This window comes from Lissotriton helveticus, chromosome 7 (genome assembly GCF_964261635.1).
Source record: "Lissotriton helveticus chromosome 7, aLisHel1.1, whole genome shotgun sequence".
NCBI classification, from domain to species: domain Eukaryota; kingdom Metazoa; phylum Chordata; class Amphibia; order Caudata; family Salamandridae; genus Lissotriton; species Lissotriton helveticus.
In genome coordinates this window covers 557,418,945-557,437,651 of record NC_136068.1, presented here as the reverse complement: position 1 = coordinate 557,437,651, position 18,707 = coordinate 557,418,945, and the positions used below count along the sequence as shown (strand labels likewise).

The 18,707-nt window shown below is 44.8% G+C and overlaps 1 protein-coding gene across 1 annotated transcript in view; it reads right to left on the bottom strand.

The window, feature by feature from the left end:
- LOC144768738 (uncharacterized) overlaps window positions 1-18,707 on the bottom strand; it is a 376,353-nt gene that overhangs the window by 257,851 nt on the left and 99,795 nt on the right. Inside the window, exon 2 of the mRNA XM_078652621.1 lies at window positions 13,557-15,615. Coding sequence (XP_078508747.1) covers window positions 13,557-15,615 — 2,059 coding nt within the window. The remainder of the gene's footprint in view (window positions 1-13,556; window positions 15,616-18,707) is intronic.

The window sequence follows — 18,707 nt, the reverse complement described above, 5'->3', positions numbered from 1 at the left end:
CTCTTGCCTGAGGGCAGCTCAAATGATTTCTCCTGTACAGCACATCCCCAATGCAAAATAAAGCTTTTACAAAGCCAATATCTGTGCCTGGCATTTGAGTCCTGCCTAAAGCTAAAAAACCTAATTCCAGCGCAAAAACAAAACAGAAGAAGAATTGTTTTCTGTAAATAATGCATCTGAGAGATAAAGAATGTAATATCTGATTATTCCGTGTATTTTGAGGTATGAAATAGTCCTTCATGCATTGTAATGCATGCATCGGTAGCAAAATATGGCACCAAACAGCCAATAGCATGAGGCAAGAGAAACTCTCCTGTGAGAGGAGCCAAAGCCCACTCTTTGTATATTTTAAATACGTTTAACAATAGATATGCTGTCAAGCCAGATCTAAATACCTGCAACGCGCATTATGTGTCCAAATCACCTTCTATTGGTGATTTCACAAGAATAAAAACAACCTTAGCTTACCGATCAGTTATATTTAAAGGGAAGGATGCCAAATTACTGGACTTACTTCAGATCAAGACATGTAAATATTTTTTTTTATGATCCCAAATGAGATTGGTTTAGTTGAGGTTCATCTGGAGTTAGATCTACAAAGTCAAGTTTTAATAATGCATGCAGCTTTTATCAAATGTATGCATTCCCTATCTCTATCTAATTCAGGCTCTTTAGCAAATATGTGTTGGCAGGAAATAAACCACTCGATCTATGCTGGTGCCTGAAGATTGTATTTATCCATCTGTCTCCAGAGTTTGAGGTGCAGTCTGGGTATCAGGAAATGACTAGAGCCTCTGCTAAACGCTTCCTGAACCGGAAGAAAAAGGTACTCTCCTTTACAGCTGACAAGAGTACCCTGGTAGCTAAGAAGCATCCATGGTCTGTGATAAATGTATTTGATAAACTGGAAATTCAGCCCTATATGTCTGCATATTTTCCGTCACTTATGAGGGATATCTTTTAAAAATTATGTCTTAGTAGATATTCAACCAATGATGGCATCCCAAAATTGATACAACAATAGACATCTGTAGGAAAGTAGGATCTGTTCTTATGGTTACCCCCACTTTTTGCCTCGTGCTAACCTGTTATTTACTAGTCTGACAGGGATCCTCCTAATCAGGACCCCAGTCTATCTGCTTTCTCCCTTAAATTGTTATGTTCAGTACTTAGGTACTGGGTTACCCTTATCAGTACCTAGTATATGATACTAAGGTACCAAGGGCCTAGGTACCTCAGAGGTCCCGCAGGGGCTGAAGCATGTATTATGCCACCCATGAGGGACCATTCAAATTGGAACTACAGGCCTGCCATTGCAGTCTGTGTAGGTTGGTGCTAGCACCACTTACTAAAGATATAGGTTTCCTATATCCATGGATACTGCACTTAAAACCTATAAATCACCCCTACAGCAGGCCTTTATAATCCTGAGGGCTGGGTGCTTGGTTCTAAGTGAGAGGGTGCCCCTGCATGAGCAGGACACCCCTACAGCCTACGGAGTCCATTCTCCCAGGTTGTAAGTGAAACAGACATATACTATATAGAGGGGCAACACATAATTGCATGGTGACCTTCTCGAAATTAGCTGAAATGAATCCTATCATGTTTGGTATCAAACATGTTGGAATCAAACCTCCCACACCGTAAATGTTAAGGGAGGTATGATTCCAAGCACTGGATGAGCCCTCCGTTAGTCTCTCAGTGTTCCCAGTGCCAGCCTTCTAGACCCGGTCAGCACAAAATTGTTGCTGCCAACCAGAGACACATTTCTGCCCTCCTGCTGCTGAACCAAGCTCGAGCAGGGGAAAGCCGAACAATAGGCATCCAGTCACAGGGAGCTGTGACCACCTCCCAGACAGGATTTCGTGTATTGGGACCTGGTGGGTCGCTTGACAGCAGTACTAAGTCTGCTGGTGCCCTCCGTGCATAGTCCAAATCAAACCAGTCCTGGGAGCCATTGGCTCCCACCCTGGCGTGAATCTGGACAAACGACATGGGAGTAACCTACCCCTGTCCAGACCCTCCCCTGCAATAAGGAACCCCTATGCTCCGCGTCCACTTGCAGTTGCAAAGGCTTTTTGGCTTTTTTCCACCAAGATCTTCGGGTTCCAAGTAGCCCCCACCTCAAGCATCTTCTGTGACCAGAATCTTTATCCATTGCTTGCACCGTGGCTGCATCTCTTGGTAAGCTGCTTGAGGTCCACTTGCGACTCCAGTGGGCTCCCCTGATTGCTTGGGGCCTGCCCTGACCTCCCTGCTTGTGGTGAGTCCCCTGTACCTTGCTGGTCCTGACATTGCACCTTCTTTGGCGTCTGCACGGGTTGCATTTGCCAAGGCTTGTTTGTGCTCCCAGCCGACACAGACCGCTCATCACTTAACATCCAACATGGGACTGCTCGTGTATGGCTCCTGGTCTTCCTCAGCATCGCCTTGTCCTCATAGCTCCAGAGTCAGGGTCATCGTCATCTCACCTGTAATACCCAACATCCGAGGGCATTCATCTGCCAACTCTCCTGGTCACTCCTGAGTGACATACACTCTGTTCCCTCTGCTTGCAGGTACCCCTCAACTAGAATACACCTTCAGATTCCACCGGGCACTTTCTACTTCTTCAGCAGCTGCACTTTCCTAAAGCCCTCCATTGGGTTTGACAGCGGTTTCCGACACCATTTCACATGTATCCACCCGGCTTCCCTGGTGTAGGTAATATCGGTACTAGGGTATCCACAGGTGGGGTGGTGCTCCAACCTTCTTTCTTAAACGGGGTTTCTTCAGGCTGTACTGGGAAGGGTCCTTAATCTTTAAAACGTGAATTACAAGTTGACCTGTACAGAGCCTGCGGTTGTGTTCCCACACTGCACACGCTCTCTGTGGGTTCCCTATCTACTTACCTTGGGTGTTTCTGTGGGTAGCATTTCTATGTCCTCTCAACATTGTCTTGACTCGAGTCGTGGTTCTTATACCACTATCTTAGTATATGGTTTGGTCCCCCCTGGAGTCCACTGTGTATTTTGTGCTATATACTTGATTTCCTTGCAAAGTATTGTGTGCATTGTGTATATCTCCGGGTAGGAGATATTTGTATGTATTAGTGAGTATTATATACTAAATACATATTTTTATAAATACACGGTGTGATTCTTTTTCGCTTAATCTATACTATAAGATTGAAATCTGGTAAAACAAGCTGCTTTACGCTCCTTCTGGACTAAGCATGAAGGCTTCTCTCCACATCTACCACTTAGAGAGCTTTCTAAGGTTGTCTACGACCTCTTAAATCACCATAAGGGTTGTCTGGACTGGTGCAGGGTGCCCACTTACATTAGTGGACATCATATACCAGGCCAGTTTCTCACACCATCCAATTGCTGCAGACTTTGAGGATATACTCAAGAAACTTTAGTGCACATTGGGCCTCATTTATGAGAAATGACGCATCGCTGCGTGAAAGCAGCGATGCGTCACTTCTCAGTGCGCACTCCTTGCGACATACCTGATGCGTCATATTTAATGTATGACGCATCATGTCGCAAGGAGTTACAGATACGTCAGTATTTCTTACGTATCTGTAAGCGCAAAAGTGACGCATTGCTGGAGTGTGTCACAAAAGTGACGCAACTCCAGCAATGCATCCTTTCACATGGGGAAAGCCCCATGTGAAAGGGCTTGCGTCAGTCTTACACCTGCTGTGAGGCAGGCGCAAGATTTTGACGCAACAGCGTCCTAAAAGTGACGCAGTGAAATCTCATAGATTTCACTGCGTCACTATTACGAGGCTTTTTGCGGGGGAACGCCCCCTCTGCATACATTATACCTGGCTCAGGTATAGTGTAGCGCAGGGGTTTACAAAGTGACGCATCTGCTTAAATGCGTCACTTTGTAAATAGTGCGCAACAGGAGGCATGTTTTACGCTGCCGATGCGTCACAAAAAGTGACGCACCGGCGGCGTAAAAGTGACGCAAGGCCTCATAAATGAGGCCCATTTTTGTGTCTATCCTTACCTCCTTGAGGCAGGTCATATTATGTTAAAGCTATTGTTTTTAAAAGCAGCAGTGAGAATGTGTCGCCCAACTATTAAGCTTTGTTTATTGGGCCAATCCATCCCAATGATTTGCCGGTTTGTTAAGTTTCTGGCTTTGGCGAAAAGAATGTTTACATCTCTATCCTAAACTGTAAGCATGTTATATCTCCTCTTTGTTTCTAAAGTTTTTTTTATAAAGGTCTGATAGGATACCTTATACCGATATCAAATGGACTGGAAAATTATAGGCACTTGAGTACTTTAGTATCAATATGCACAGTTTGTTTTAATATTTCCTTTCATGTTTAGTAGGAATCTGAGTATGCTGGATCATAGCTCTAAAAATGGCTATGTGTAACCTCTCTGGCACTAAATTAAATCTTTTTTTATGGGTTTTTTTTAATCACTGTGATTACACGAAGCATCTTTTTCCAAATATACTTGGTATAATCATGTTTTCAAGTAATTAATTTCACATGATTAATTAATATGGTATGTTTTCAATTGGCATAAGTTAATGATTTTGCTATTTTTATATTTGCTCATAGTGACTGACACATGCAAAATGTGATTTTTATGTTGTTATTTGTAATGATTTGTATTAATCAGACAATAAACATCGCATTACATTACAGTGCTGAAACAGATAATTGTTTTACAAATAGTCTGATGTAATATTGAAACATGTTAAAAAGTGATGTCGCTTTTCTTCGTCCGAGAGCATAATGAACTGCTCGAAACTGCACGGTGCACTAGAGGAGGAAAGCACAGACCGAATGCACGATGAGGCTATGGTACCTCATTAGGGTAAAAATGAAATTAAACCGGTGTTCTTTGTTCAACAGCATTCATAGCGTTTGCTAAAGTTTATATTCGAGGGTGGCAGATTGTAGGTCTCACCACCTAACTGTGACAAAGAATACACAAAGGCTGTTCTAAACACAAAACGAGCATTTCTATGGATTCTCCAGTCTTTACGGGAGGCGTTAAAGATTACTCACACCAACAATCATTTATAAAGGTGTATTATATATCTAGTGTGCACCGTGTATTCTTAGCCCTTTCTTTCAGACACCAATTCGGTAGTAACCTGACCCTGGGAGAAACCTGCGAGAGAATGACCAAACTCAATGCCCCGAATAGATGCATTTATATTGGACAATCCAGGGCCGGATTGGCACGCCTTCCTATCCACTGGCCGAAATTTCAAATTACTTTCCTTATGCGTGATGTACGGATATACAGCCATGGAGAAACCCCCTTGTTTAAGAACGAACAAGGCAACAATGTCAAAATGCCGGATTCCACCGGACCTGCCAGCTTCATCTCTGCATTTAAATGTTTATGAATTTCAATTAATATATTAATGCTAATTTTATCCATGAGAGTGGATACAAATGTATACAATTTTCAGAGCTAGGAAAAGAAAAGAGTTACATGCCGATCCCTAAACAGAGGACATAGTTTCACACACTTCATTCTTTTTTATTTTTATGTATATGTTCATCCAGTGGCAGCCGCCACAAATAAATGGTGGTAGGGCGCGAGGGGGAGTGCGAGAGGGAGGGGGTTGCGTGGGGGGTGGTTTGGTTAGAAATAATAGATTTTAAACAGAAAAAACTTGCTGTCTCCAGCGTCGCATCGCCTCTCCTCTTCTTCCTGGGTCCCAGCAGCCTCTGGGATAGACTCCCATCTAATCCCCGTGCTGCAGAGCAGCGCAAGGATAGGCCTGAGTGGACTCAAAAGATGCCCTGTTCAGACCAGGGAGTCTGTGGGGGTTTCTCCAGCCGAGCTGCTCAATGCAGCTGGGCTGGAGAAAACCTAAGTGCATATGTCTGTTTTGGTCGGCCTGAGAATGGCCGGCCAAACAAGCATGTGCACTTAGGGAGTGGAATGCACGTAGCACTCCTCCTCCCACCTCCCATGCCTATTTATTTATTTATTTTTGAAACTTATAAAGCGCAACAAATGCTCTTGAGCGTCTCGGCGCTGTGGACTAGACAGAGTCAGAGGCTAGCTTATTGGTTAAACAACCATGTTTTTATCATCTTGCGGAAGTGCAACAGTGACTGGCAGGAACGAATCTGCAACGGTAGAGCATTCCACAATCTTGCCGCTGTCACCACGAAACGCCTTTCTCCCCAAGACACTGTCTTTATTCGTGGTACCTGTAGCTGGTGTGTAGTGGAAGAACAAAGTTGTCTGTTGGGATAGTATGTGAGTAGCTGATTTATCAGGAACTGAGGGCCTAGTTTACGTGAGGCTTTGAAGGCAATACATAAAGCTTTAAATTTTATACGATTCCTAACTGCCAACCAATGGTAATTTTTGATCACGTGGGATATAGGTTTAAATTTAGGGGTCCCTGACAACATTCTAGCGGCGGCATTTTGAACAGTTTGCAGTTTGTTGATTACCCTGCTTTGTGCACTAGCAAGCAACCCATTGCAGTAGTCCAAAGATGACATCACTAGCCTGCTAACCAAGGTTTTTCCTGCGCTTTTCGGGAAGATAAGGAACGATCTTCTTGATCAATCTGAGTTTGTAAAATACTGGCGAGACAACTTGGTTGGCATGAAAGACAAAATTCAGACTGTCATCAAACATAACTCCTAAATTCCTAACCTTGGTGACCGGGTTAGGCAGAGTACCCAGTGACGGTGGCTACCAGGAACTGGACAATGAAGGAGACAGCTTTTCGAAGATGATGACCTCCATTTTTTCAGAGTTCAATTTAAGGCAGTAGCTGGCCATTCAATTACTGATGGCCAGCATACCTTCTTGAAAGCTTTCAGCAACCTTCTCTCCATCATCGTTTACTGCAAGCACCAACTGGGTGTCATCCGCGTAGGACGTAAGGCCCATCCCGTGAGCTTTTATAACTCTAGCTAGGTCCGACACATAGATATTAAAAAGTGTCGGACTCAGGGATGAGCCTTGGGGAACTCCACACGGAAGAGTCAGATGGGCAGATTGAAAGGAACCTAGGGTCACAGCCTGAGTCCTGTCTGAGAGAAAGGAGGAGAGCAGTTCTTTTGCCCTATTTTGGATGCCCATAGCCGAGACACGGTCGATCAGGATGGAATGATCGACCGTGTCAAAGGCAGCTGATAAATCTAGCAATATAAGCACAGCTGTGCCTCCCTGGTCCCTAATAATTCTTATATCTTCAGAGGCTTTAATTAAAGCAGTTTCAGTGCCGTGTAGTTTGCGGAACCGAAACCGAGTGTCGTCCAGCAGGTGGTGGTCCTCAATATATTCAGAGAGTTGTAAATTCATGCCTTCTCAACCACCTTGGCCAGAAAAAGTAGGCTAGCTATAGGCCTGTAGTTCTTAGTGTCCTCTGGATTCAGGTGGGGTTTTTTTAAGAGTGGTTTGAGGAAGGTATTTTTTCAGTGAATCCGGATAGATTCCAGCTGTAAACATAGAATTACAGATTGCGCTATTACTGGGGCTATTAGATTGATGACAGGAGCGAGCACTTTAGGTGGACATGGATCTGTGGTCAATCCTGACTTTATGATTTTCATTATCTCCGCAATTTGTTGCTCAGTAACTTTATCAAATTGCACCAAGCAATGGTCAGGGGGATTAATGAGGGTTAACTGTATTTTGCTTTTTTTATTAGTCGTAAATTCCGAATAGATTGTATTAACTTTTTCATAGAAATAGTCAGCTAAGGAGTCGCACAGGGGTTGTGATGGAACAGGGGCGGCCTCAGGTGGTCGCTCCCATGCCTAGGCTCACCCCTCCCTACAGCGCTGGCTGAGAGCCGGCAAAAAACAAATAAAACGATGCAACAACATTGCAACAACATTTGCTAGCTCTGAGCCAAGCAGCGGGGCGATGCTTCTCCGCCATTGTGGAGGAGCGCCGCTGCATTCATCCAGCCTGAATTAGCACCCAGCTAAATGTAGCTGGCCTGTCCATATTAGTGACTGCCAACTTCAGGCAGTAGTTGGGGGAATGGTGAGTCATGAACAGGCATATCCACACCCCCGGGGCGGCAGGGGGAGCACAGCGCAGGGCCTGGGGTGGGCTAGTTGAGGACAGAGGGTGCGAGCTGTGAGAGTTTGGGGGCTTTAGTAGGAACGGCCATGAGATGGGAGAGGCTAAATACATGGGCGGCATGTGAGTGATTTCATTTGGTGGATTTGGTATCTTGGGGGAGCATTTTAAGGGAGGGGTTAACCAGGTTGGCCAATGTGTATTACTGAAGCTTGTTTATTTTCATGTACTGTATGTAAATGAGATTCTAACTGCAGACGTGTCCTATATGATGTTGATGTGCTATGTGCAGCACCATTACATAACATGATTCTGTGGTAGTGGTGGTTTCATCATTTATTTATTTTCATTGTTTTTCTATAGAGCCACTGCACTGGTAAGTATTATAGTGCTGTAGATCAAACATTAAACTGTACATGCAACGAACGCCATGCATAAACCAAGCAAGATAATCTGAATCAAGGATTTATCATACATGCCACACAATCCACCAATAGTTGCATAATTTGCAGATTTTCAGCTAAAAAAACGTTTTGCAGTTTCAGTGGATCAAAAGTTTCTAAAAAGGCACCTGACCTGTTGCAGGACAGATGCACAGGTTAAAATTCGCCTTTCCTTTCCTTATTGCTCTTTTTAGGTGTTAAACTGCCACTAATGACGTGAAACCTTTGCCTACACAGGTCTTAATGAATGGCTCGTAAAAATATGACATCGGTGCAAACAACTGTTTGCACAGTAAACAAATCCTGAGTTTGTTGGATTTTACCAAAAGTTGGATTTCTCCCCTAATAAATTTTAGCAGGTCAAAGGTGCCATAATATACAGGATAGAAAAGGATGGTACATATCGGAACGTGGGGATTTTGGTGCAAAAATCACGATCTCCCCATTATGCCCAATTTTCAGAGCAGGCAACATTGAGTGGGGTTTCTGATTTTTCGTATTTGGCGAAGTGGCAATGTTTTGAATATATGAATTTAAAAAAGACGTATGGCTCTGGCAATGTGCGACTTATAAAAAAACTTCATGTGGGAAATTTGCAGAAAAAGTATAATTTGCTAGTTTTATTTTCAGTCACAAATGGGAAAAATCTTGGAAGAAGGTTTCACTGATGTTTATAAAAATAAGTATGCACAAGAGCGATCAGCTGGCTTTTTCTACAACAAAGCACAGTTTTGCAGATTTCTTTTTTTAACCACATTTTTAATAAAATCTTTAGACGCTTTCTGAGGCTGTACAAAGTTGGTAAAGTGGCTGACACATATTTGTGGATGCATAGAGTCGCAATGTTGTATCCTTAGTTAGGGCACGAGTTTAAATCCCTATATTTAATATGGTAGCAATTATTTGACTATTATCATTCAAACCCTATGAGAGTGGAAACACGAAACAAGGACTCACACAACCGTAATGAACAAAGTGTAAGGGGAAAAATGTAGGACCAGAAAGGATCAAGTAAAATCCAGTGAGAGGATACAGGATAGTTTTCATATGAAAGACTCAAAGCACAACATAGATACTATAAATACTACCTAGTTATTGAATATGACTGTGAATATATATGTGGCGGTATCTGGCAACTGCTTCCTCTGCAAGGTCACTCACTTTCTAGTGGTTTGGAGCATTCTGGTGAATTATATTTTACCAAAATAGACGTTAGATTATAAAGTATGAGGAGAGTGGAAGGGAAAACATTAATTAATGGGGGTGCAAACTCTGTCAGGCCCCCAACTAAATGCAATTGTCTTAAAGAGAAAAGCAACAACAACATTTCTTAACATATAATGACCCTCAATTTCATTATTGTGCTCCAGTGCAGGCCTCACACACCAAGCACTACAAGAGTGGCGAATGCTGATTGTATAGCTAAGAAAACCAGGAGCCTTATGAAACCTTTGCCAGAATATGTAGTGTACCACATTGGACACAAAGCGCAGCCATCTTAGATTTTCAACCTGGGCAGAATCCAGAACTCTTTCAGACCAGGAGAATTCAATAAATGTAAGGGCCAATTTCTAGTGCTTAATCAAGCAGAGAATCTACTAGTGCAACTGACACCACAATAGCAGAGGACCTGGCTTGGCAGTTCGGGTTGGACTGTTCCCATGGGGCACAGGGTCAAGACTGATTTGCATATGGCTGGGTTCAAACTGGAATGGCATGGTGAGCAAAAAAACGATGGATTAAGGCCCAGATCGCTGTACTGGGGTGAATGTATGACATTGTTCTGCCTTCTGTCCATCAACTGTTGTTTTTGCATTTGTCTCCCTGAGTGGGATGGGTATGCTCAGACGTGAGTCCTGTGCTCTCCGTGCCACTGGAATCAAACTATCCTGGCTGATGAGGGCTGAAAGACCGAAACCGGTCCTAGAATGCTTGTTTCCAGTCCAGGGAGGACCTGGCTTGGCAGTCCGGGCTGGACTGTTCCCATGGGGCACAGGGTCAAGACTGATTTGCATATGGCTGGGTTCAAACTGGAATGGCATGGTGAGCAATAAAACAATGGATTAAAGCCCAGATCTCTGTACTGGGTGAATGTATGACATTGTTCTGAATTCTGTCCATCAACTGTTGTTTTTGCATTGGATCTGTCATTCTCAGTGCTGGCAGGGGAAATGAGTGCTGCAAGCTGTTGTGGCCTCCTGACGAGAGCCCTGGCACTTATTTCTTTTTTACAAATTAAGCACTGCTCCCTGGACTGGAAATAAGCATCCTAGGACTGGTTTCGGGCTTTCAGCCCTCATCAGCCAGGATATCTTGATTCCAGTGGCATGGAGAGCACTGGACTCACATCTGAGCATACCCTTCCCACTCGGGGTGACAAATGCAAAAACAACAGTTGATGGACAGAATGCAGAACAATGTCATACATTCACCCCAGTACAGAGATCTGGGCCTTAATCCATCGTTTTTTTTGCTCACCATGCCATTCCAGTTTGAATCCAGCCATATGCAAATCAGTCTTGACCATGTGCCCCATGGGAACAGTCCAGCCCGAACTGCCAAGCCGGTCCTATGATGCTTGATTCCGGTCCAGGGAAGACATGGCTAGGCAGTTCGGTCTGGACTGTTCCCATGAGGCACAGGGTCAAGACTGATTTGCATATGGCCATGTCTGAACTGGGGTGGCTTGGTTAGAAAAATAACAATGGATTAAACCCAGATCTGTGACTGGGGGTGAATGTTTTGCCATTGTGCAACATTCCGTCCATCATATTGTGTGTTTTGCTGTTCACCCTATGTGGGAAGGGTATGCCCAGACGTGGGTCCCGTGCTCACTACGCTACTGGAGTCAAGCTATCCTGGCTGATGAAGGCTGATAGCCAGAAACCGGTCCAGGATGCTTGATTCCGGTCCAGGGAAGACATGGCTTGGCAGTTCGGTCTGGACTGTTCCCATGAGGCACAGGGTCAAGACTAATTTGCATATGGCCATGTCTGAAGTGGGGTGGCTTGGTGAGCAAAATAATGATGGATTAAACCCAGATCTGTGACTGGTGGTGAATGTTTTGCCATTGTGCAACATTCCGTCAATCATTTTGTGTGTTTTGCTGTTCACTCTATGTGGGAAGGGTATGCCCAGACGTAGGTCCCGTGCTCACTACACCACTGGAGTCAAGCTATCCTGGCTGATGAAGGCTGGTAGCCAGAAACTAGTCCTAGGATGCTTGATTCCGGTCCAGGGAAGACATGGCTTGGCAGTTCGGTCCGGACTGTTCCCATGAGGCACAGGGTCAAGGCTGATTTGCATATGGCCATGTCTGAACTAGGGTGGCTTGGTGAGCAAAATAACGATGGATTAAACCCAGATCTGTGACTGGGGGTGAATGTTTAGCCATTGTGCAACATTCTGTCCATCATCTTGTGTGTTTTGCTGAGAATGACAGAACCTACACAACTACTAAACATCACGCTCCTGCAAGTGTGACAATTCAGACTATTCCAAGCCCCCAAGGCTATAAGAATGGCTTAAGCAGCAGCTCATAGTTATTTTTAATGTATATTGAATTAATAATTACCTGTTGTTGTGGTAATCTATAAATTATCCAGACAGCGCCAACTTGTCGCAGATTGTCACAAGTGCTGGTGTTAACAATTAAGTGCTGGTGCGGAGCACCAGAACCCACCAGCTCAAATTAAGCACTGACCTTGTAGAGAAGTAACAAGACTCGCTGGATAACCCAACTGGTGCACATAATCATGGTTATTAAGGCATGGGTACAAACACACTTGTGTGGAAATACCATTGTGCTTATGCACCAGATTAATACCTCTGTGCTCAATAGTGGGAAACAAACTGTGTAGATGATTTTTATGCAAAACATATTTGTGCTGTTACCCAAGGTACACTGTTTTGCATAGCCAGTTATAACCAGTTACAGCCTGGTGCTAAGAGTCCTCACAAACACTGGAGCAATTGTTCCTCCTCTCCTAAATGGCACAGGTGCTAAATGGGGTGCAAATAGTTTTTGCACCAATTTTTTACACTTGCACTCACATTCAAATGGCCCCATTTGACCAGCCCCATTTAACCATCCTGACCCGCTTGCAGGTATGTCTTTATGTCCGATATGCCTGGTCTCCCCCTACTAGTCCTAATACAGAGTTGCCCAGGTCCATTGCTAACACAAACATCAGATTCCGGGCGAACAGTAAATAGGTCGGCATGTTAGATCACCACTATAAGGCCACAGACCATGTCCTGGCCATAATAATCATTAGCTCCTAAGCAGGGCCGGACTGACTACCGGGCAGTTTGGAATGCTGCCGAGCTGGGGCTGATTTAACTGCGGTGGGGGCTGATTTTGTTCATGGAGACCTGCGTGTGCTTCGAAATAATTAAAGCAAAACTAATTTTATTTAGCACACGCAGGTCTCCATGAACTAAATCAGCCCCCAGCTCAGCAGCATTCCAAACTGCCCGGTAGCCAGTCCGGCCCTGCTCCTAAGCCCACTTGGATTGCATTATGGAAGCTGCTATAGTGTGGATTCGAAAGCTTCAGTGGTGGCTGAGGTCAAAACAGAAGGATCCAAAAGGTAAATTCCCCCCCCACTAACCGTAAGACATGGGTGAAGAGGCCTTGATTGAGTGTGTCCCACATATGAATGTGAATGCTCTGCATGACCCAAGACCAGGTCTACAGATTCTGAGTGGGCTTGTATTCCCCTAGGGACAGTAACTCATAGGCTTGCTGTACTTTATCCCCAACAAAGGGAGCTTGGCATGCAGTATGTGGTCTTTTGGGTGGAGGGTAAACAGTCTTTGACTGTGTAAATCCAGCGAAAAATCCATATATAAGGCTAGGTTGTATACAAGGGGACACTGCACACATCTCTCAACATAGTCATCTGCTGTTTAGGCAACAGAAGTTAGTCTTTCCTTTTACCTCCACCAGCCGAACCACATTGTGCCCAGGCCCATAGATAGGGATTCAAGGCCTGATCTGTCGGCTGCGGCACGCTCGGGCAGACACATGAGGGTATGAAGGGCAACATTTACGTTTTTTTACAAATCATATACCACTTACCTAGATCCATTGATGTAATGAATCACAAGTGAACGTCTAAGTATACTGTGCGGTCCTGAGAGTGGTAGATTGGAGTCGAGGTACTGTTGAGAATGTGTATTTTTGTCTGCTAAGGTGCCAATCTTCCCACTTATATCCCCCACTTCATATTTATCCACTGTGCCCATGCCAGGAGAAGGAGACATGGACATGTTAATAAGAAATGGATTAAAATGCCCTTTGATGAGAATGTCTGCACATGCCTCTGGGGTATTCTGCATGATTGGCAGCAAATGAACATGATAACCACCACAAATGCTTCTCAGATTTGTGAACGAGATGGAGATTGCGCTAGGATCCAGCTCCATGGGCTGGGAGACGTTGAATTCGCCTTCGACTTGCTTGGAACCAAACCACTGGCCTGTCTTTCCTGCTGATGGTCGCAGCAAAGTAATGTTCGCACAGGCAATTCTAGTCAATGTCTGGTCTGGTCCATGGATCACTAAGGACCTCCCAAGAAATGAAGCAAATCCAGCGAGAGCTGATGTGGTGTCTGTGAAAAAGGCTTTGGCCTGGACTGATCGTGCATAGCTGGTGAGGTTGAGGGGTTTATGTCTCCCTGCAAAATCCCCCACCTCACACAAGAAAGGGCTCTGAGGCTGACAATTCTGACTGTAATTAGCATTGACTTCAACTCCTGTAGGATTAAAATGTCCTTCGGTGCTGCGGCAAGCGTCCACGTCAGCGTCCATTTCTGTACTGATCGGGCACCCGTGGACATGCCAGTTGTGGTTAAATGTTGAAACAGCCGAAACATTGCTGTATGAGAGATCAATGTAGATCGACAAGTCAGCGTATGGGTTGCTTTTCAGCTGCCTGAAGATAACCCTGCCAACCACCGTAGTCCTGAACACTGCAATTCCCGTGATCACCTCGGCGCCATATCCAATGCTACCACAGGCCAGCCTGGCATTATCCGCTTTATGTATGACAATAGAGCGACCAACAATGCTGTTTCTGCCAAAAAGAGGCAGGTTCCAGTCAAGAAACACAGATGAAGATCTATTCACACCTTCCAAAGAGCCATGCCTTCCACTCAGATCCCCCATTTCGTACAGGTCGTGCGTTGCCCCTGGGCCCTTGGGGTAAGATGCAGCACTGACATTGGCAATAAAGGGGTTCCAGTGGTCTCCAGTGCTATTCTGGTCACATAGGTTTTCTGAAGGGTCTCTTCTCTGAGGAACAGGGAACTTGTGGACATGGTAATACTTTTCCAGTCCACTGGAGTTCCTTAGATCCACTGAAATCTGTGTAGAATCAAAGGGGGAAACCTGGGTGAAACTCAAATGTCCTTTGACCCCGTTCATGTCAATTATCGCGTTCACACTTTTAGACTCAAGCGGGTGCAATTCTGCACAAACCCACTGGTCTTTAAAACGAAGGGACACAAATTGCTGGACTGTTATGTTGGGCACTCTTCGTCCTGATTTTATGGCTATAGGAAACATACCTACTTTAAACACGCCAAGTGAGACGTTGGCTTTACTCTCATACGGGCTGCACGTTGGTACAAAATACATGGACACGTTGAGCACTGGGTTTTCTCCCGCACGCACTGTCACGAACTCCGTCAGAATTGTCAAGGACGTGTCACCATCCCGCTGCCGAAAATATGTTTCCCCAAGGACTGCAGAGTAGAATTTTGCCTGCCAAGTGCGCACTGTGCCCCCTTCTTTCCGGATGTTTCCACAGGCTTGGCAGTTGTACGTTTTTACCACGAGTGACAGATCGTCCAGGCTGATGTTGGCGCCAAAAAGCCCATTAACATTGAAAGCTCCGCTTGGAGATTGTGAGTTGTTGAATGTGAAGGTGTAGAGCTGGTCTCCTAGATTCGCCTGGGCACATGGGTCTGGAAAGTGGCCGTACATAACCGGAAATTCGTGCAATGAAACGTTGAAGGCGCCGACGCCTGTGCCCGTCAGATTCTGAACAGCTGTCTTCAGGAGGGGGTTGAACTCAATGTAACCCTTTATTCCAGCCATGTTCACCTCCACTCGAAAGTTTTCAGAAAGCACTGTTCCTAAATATCGAAAGAAAAAACACGGGTGTCACAATGAGAGCAATCACAATTTGACAATCTGCGTTCAAAAGTACCCAAAGCACATATACCCAGTTACAGGATATTAAATAATACCACAAGTTTCATTACACACACACACGGGGGTACGTTTACAAGGAACACACGCAATGGAGCCCAGCTACCAAAGTTGCTGTACTGCGTGGCGTGAGGGAGAGAAAGCAGTTCTACGCCATATCTGCTCAATTACGGCGCTGTTTCTCTCTCCCCTGTGCTGGCATTCCTTACGCTACCTTGCGTCACTAACACAAGTGAGCGTGATAGCTAGCATGGGGCTGGCCCTCAGTACCCTTCATGTACAAAATACTATGCTTAGACAGTGTTAACGTTTTCTAACTTTATATGTGTGCGGTAAACTACAGCACACATGCATACGTAGAAAAGTTTTGAGAAAAGAACATCTTTCTCAAATGTTATGCCAGCCTTGAGGAGCCGTGCATTTTTGCTACTAAGTCCTGTCTAGCATTTTAAGTAGATAGGGCTTCCTGTCAAAAACCATGGGTGGTTTGCATGGGACCGCTCATATCCCACCCAAGGAATACCGGGGCATATTACCAAGGCAGGCAATATGAAAATATCGCCGCTTTTGCTGCTGTTTTCGGCCGCAAAGCGGCGATAATTTCATCGCCCTATTAGCAAGCTGTCGCTAACATCAGTTAGCAACAGCTTTGAGACGATAGCGAGCAGTTTGGGGCCCGCTTTGCATGTCAGCGATATTTATCGCTAATGATATGCAAAGTGGGCGTATCCAACCTGTTAGGGACTGAAAGCAGTCGCTAACATCGCTATCGCCTATTATCAACGCAGGAGCAGCAATAAAAAAATTTGCACTAATCACGAATATCGCTGAAAACAAACGCCTGCTCAGACCAGTTCTTAACCTGTATATCCAATGGGAGTTGGATAGTCAGGTTAAGACCCTATTGGCGTTAATGCCTGAATATCGCTGGATTTCCAGCGATATTCGCGCATTAAGCCGCTATCGCCGGAAAGGTTATCGCATTTGAGATAAACGTTGCTAATAGCACGTTATCTCTGCGATAAAATCCGGCGATGCACGGCGATAGAAAAAATTTCGCTAAGCTTATTTAGCGAAAAATATTGCTAGTTGTTAGTAATATGCCCCACCGTCTTGATGCAAAGTTGTGCAAAGTGCTACTTTGTATCACTCGAAGACTACGTTCCAGCACAAATCATGATTTACGCAGGAAAGGACATCCCAATTCAAGCCATTGCAAAGGTTTGTGTCACTTTTTGTGACACTGCATTGGTGCAAAGGCTAGACAAATCTGGCCCCTAGTCTCTCTGAGGCTTGGGTGAAACAAGGCAAAGGCCCTACTTGAAGATAAGTGGTAAAGGGATTTCTGACAAAAATTGGCCCACCCATTTGCTCCCATGGCTGTGAAGAAAACACAGTGCAGTCCTGACGCCGGAGGAAATGCCATCAGAGGGACCCTCATATTGTAGCCCTTAAAACACTATTCCCATCTGCCTCTTTAGTATCAAAGTCTGCTGGATCAACCATGCCATTTTTTCACAAAAAAGACTAGTTTTGCCCCCTGCATGGTGACTTGCTGTCATGGAACCTCCAACCAGGAGCCACCCTCACTGTAGCCAAAGCCCAGGAGGCAAACTCTATATTTAGTGGGTGAGCCGCAGCTGGCACCGCGGAGGCACTGCCTCTACTGCCCAAGCCAGGACAGCAGGCCCGGCCCACTTATCTGTAAACAATACTCAAACTTTTCTCAAAATGTATTGATTTTAATTGGTAGGCCCATTACTTTCATGATGAGCGCCTAAGTTCTCGATTTCCTGCAAGTGGGCTTAAATTAAAGTTTCGATCAAATGATGTTTCAGCAAAAGTGACAGGAGACTGCACCATGTTCCTGTCTAAAGGCCCTGTCCTAGCAGAAACCCGCCTCCATGACCATGTCATCTGGACACTGCTTCTCTCACTCATCACATATCTCCTGGGTCAGGGGCCTACCTTGGCCCATGCCCCTTTGTCATGTTGGCCATCACTACTTGGCAATCACATGCTGAGGTCTCCACAACTCACTACATGGCTGCCGTTCTGGGAGAGTTCACCCCTCGGTCTATGAATGTGGCATTTCGGAGACTCTGTAACTTATCCAACAATCATCTTTTGGAGAGGTGGTGGTGTTTGCGACAATTCTTGAGAGATTGGAAACCCTGACCACGAATTCAATTCATATGGGTAGTTTGGCAAGAGTATGCTGGTCAAAACGTAAAGTTGTGGGCATTCAAATCAGACCCCACAACTCCCCTGGGGCCAACAGAGGTCACCTCAGCCCAGATATAGTGTAAGGAGAGTACCCAAAATGTATCTGGTCATTCCTTATGATATAATATTTCAGTTTTGGAAGTCAAATAGGATAACCTTTCAGAAGTAGATATTACTCTTGGCAATTCCCTTTGCCAGCGGTCAAAAGACTCAATTAGACAGCATCAGGAAAACATGTAAGCATGTCTTCTTTGTGATTGTTGTAATATGTCTTTACAGCATCCCATTTGTGATGTCATCAGGGTCAACTGGTGCATGATGTCACTTCCACAACACCTGACACTTTGAGGAATGGATTTCTGTGACTTCAATACAATATTTTTATAAGTTTGAGCCAGAGAGCTTGGTTCCACTGAGGTCGCCACACACATCAAAAGTTCAAAGTCACAAAACACTGTTATTGTTTCAAGAGCAGACACACTGAAGGAAATTCGGAATCTGTGAATGGGGGCTTGTTCCAGAATGCCACGTGCACACCCCATTCATGATGAAGCCACACCCAGAGGCGCTCCTGGACGATTCCACTGAAGACACTGGGGGAGAGGCAGTTTTAAACATTATTGCTGGTGCAGGTCAGTAATGTTCTATCAATTATTAAACATAGTAAATACTAATCCATTTCCGCAAATGAAGAGAGAGTCTAAATCCTTATATGAAAAATATGTTATGCTGCAACCGTTTATTAAGAGCTGTGTGTGTCTTTAATATTGTGTCGTAGCTCTACATCTGA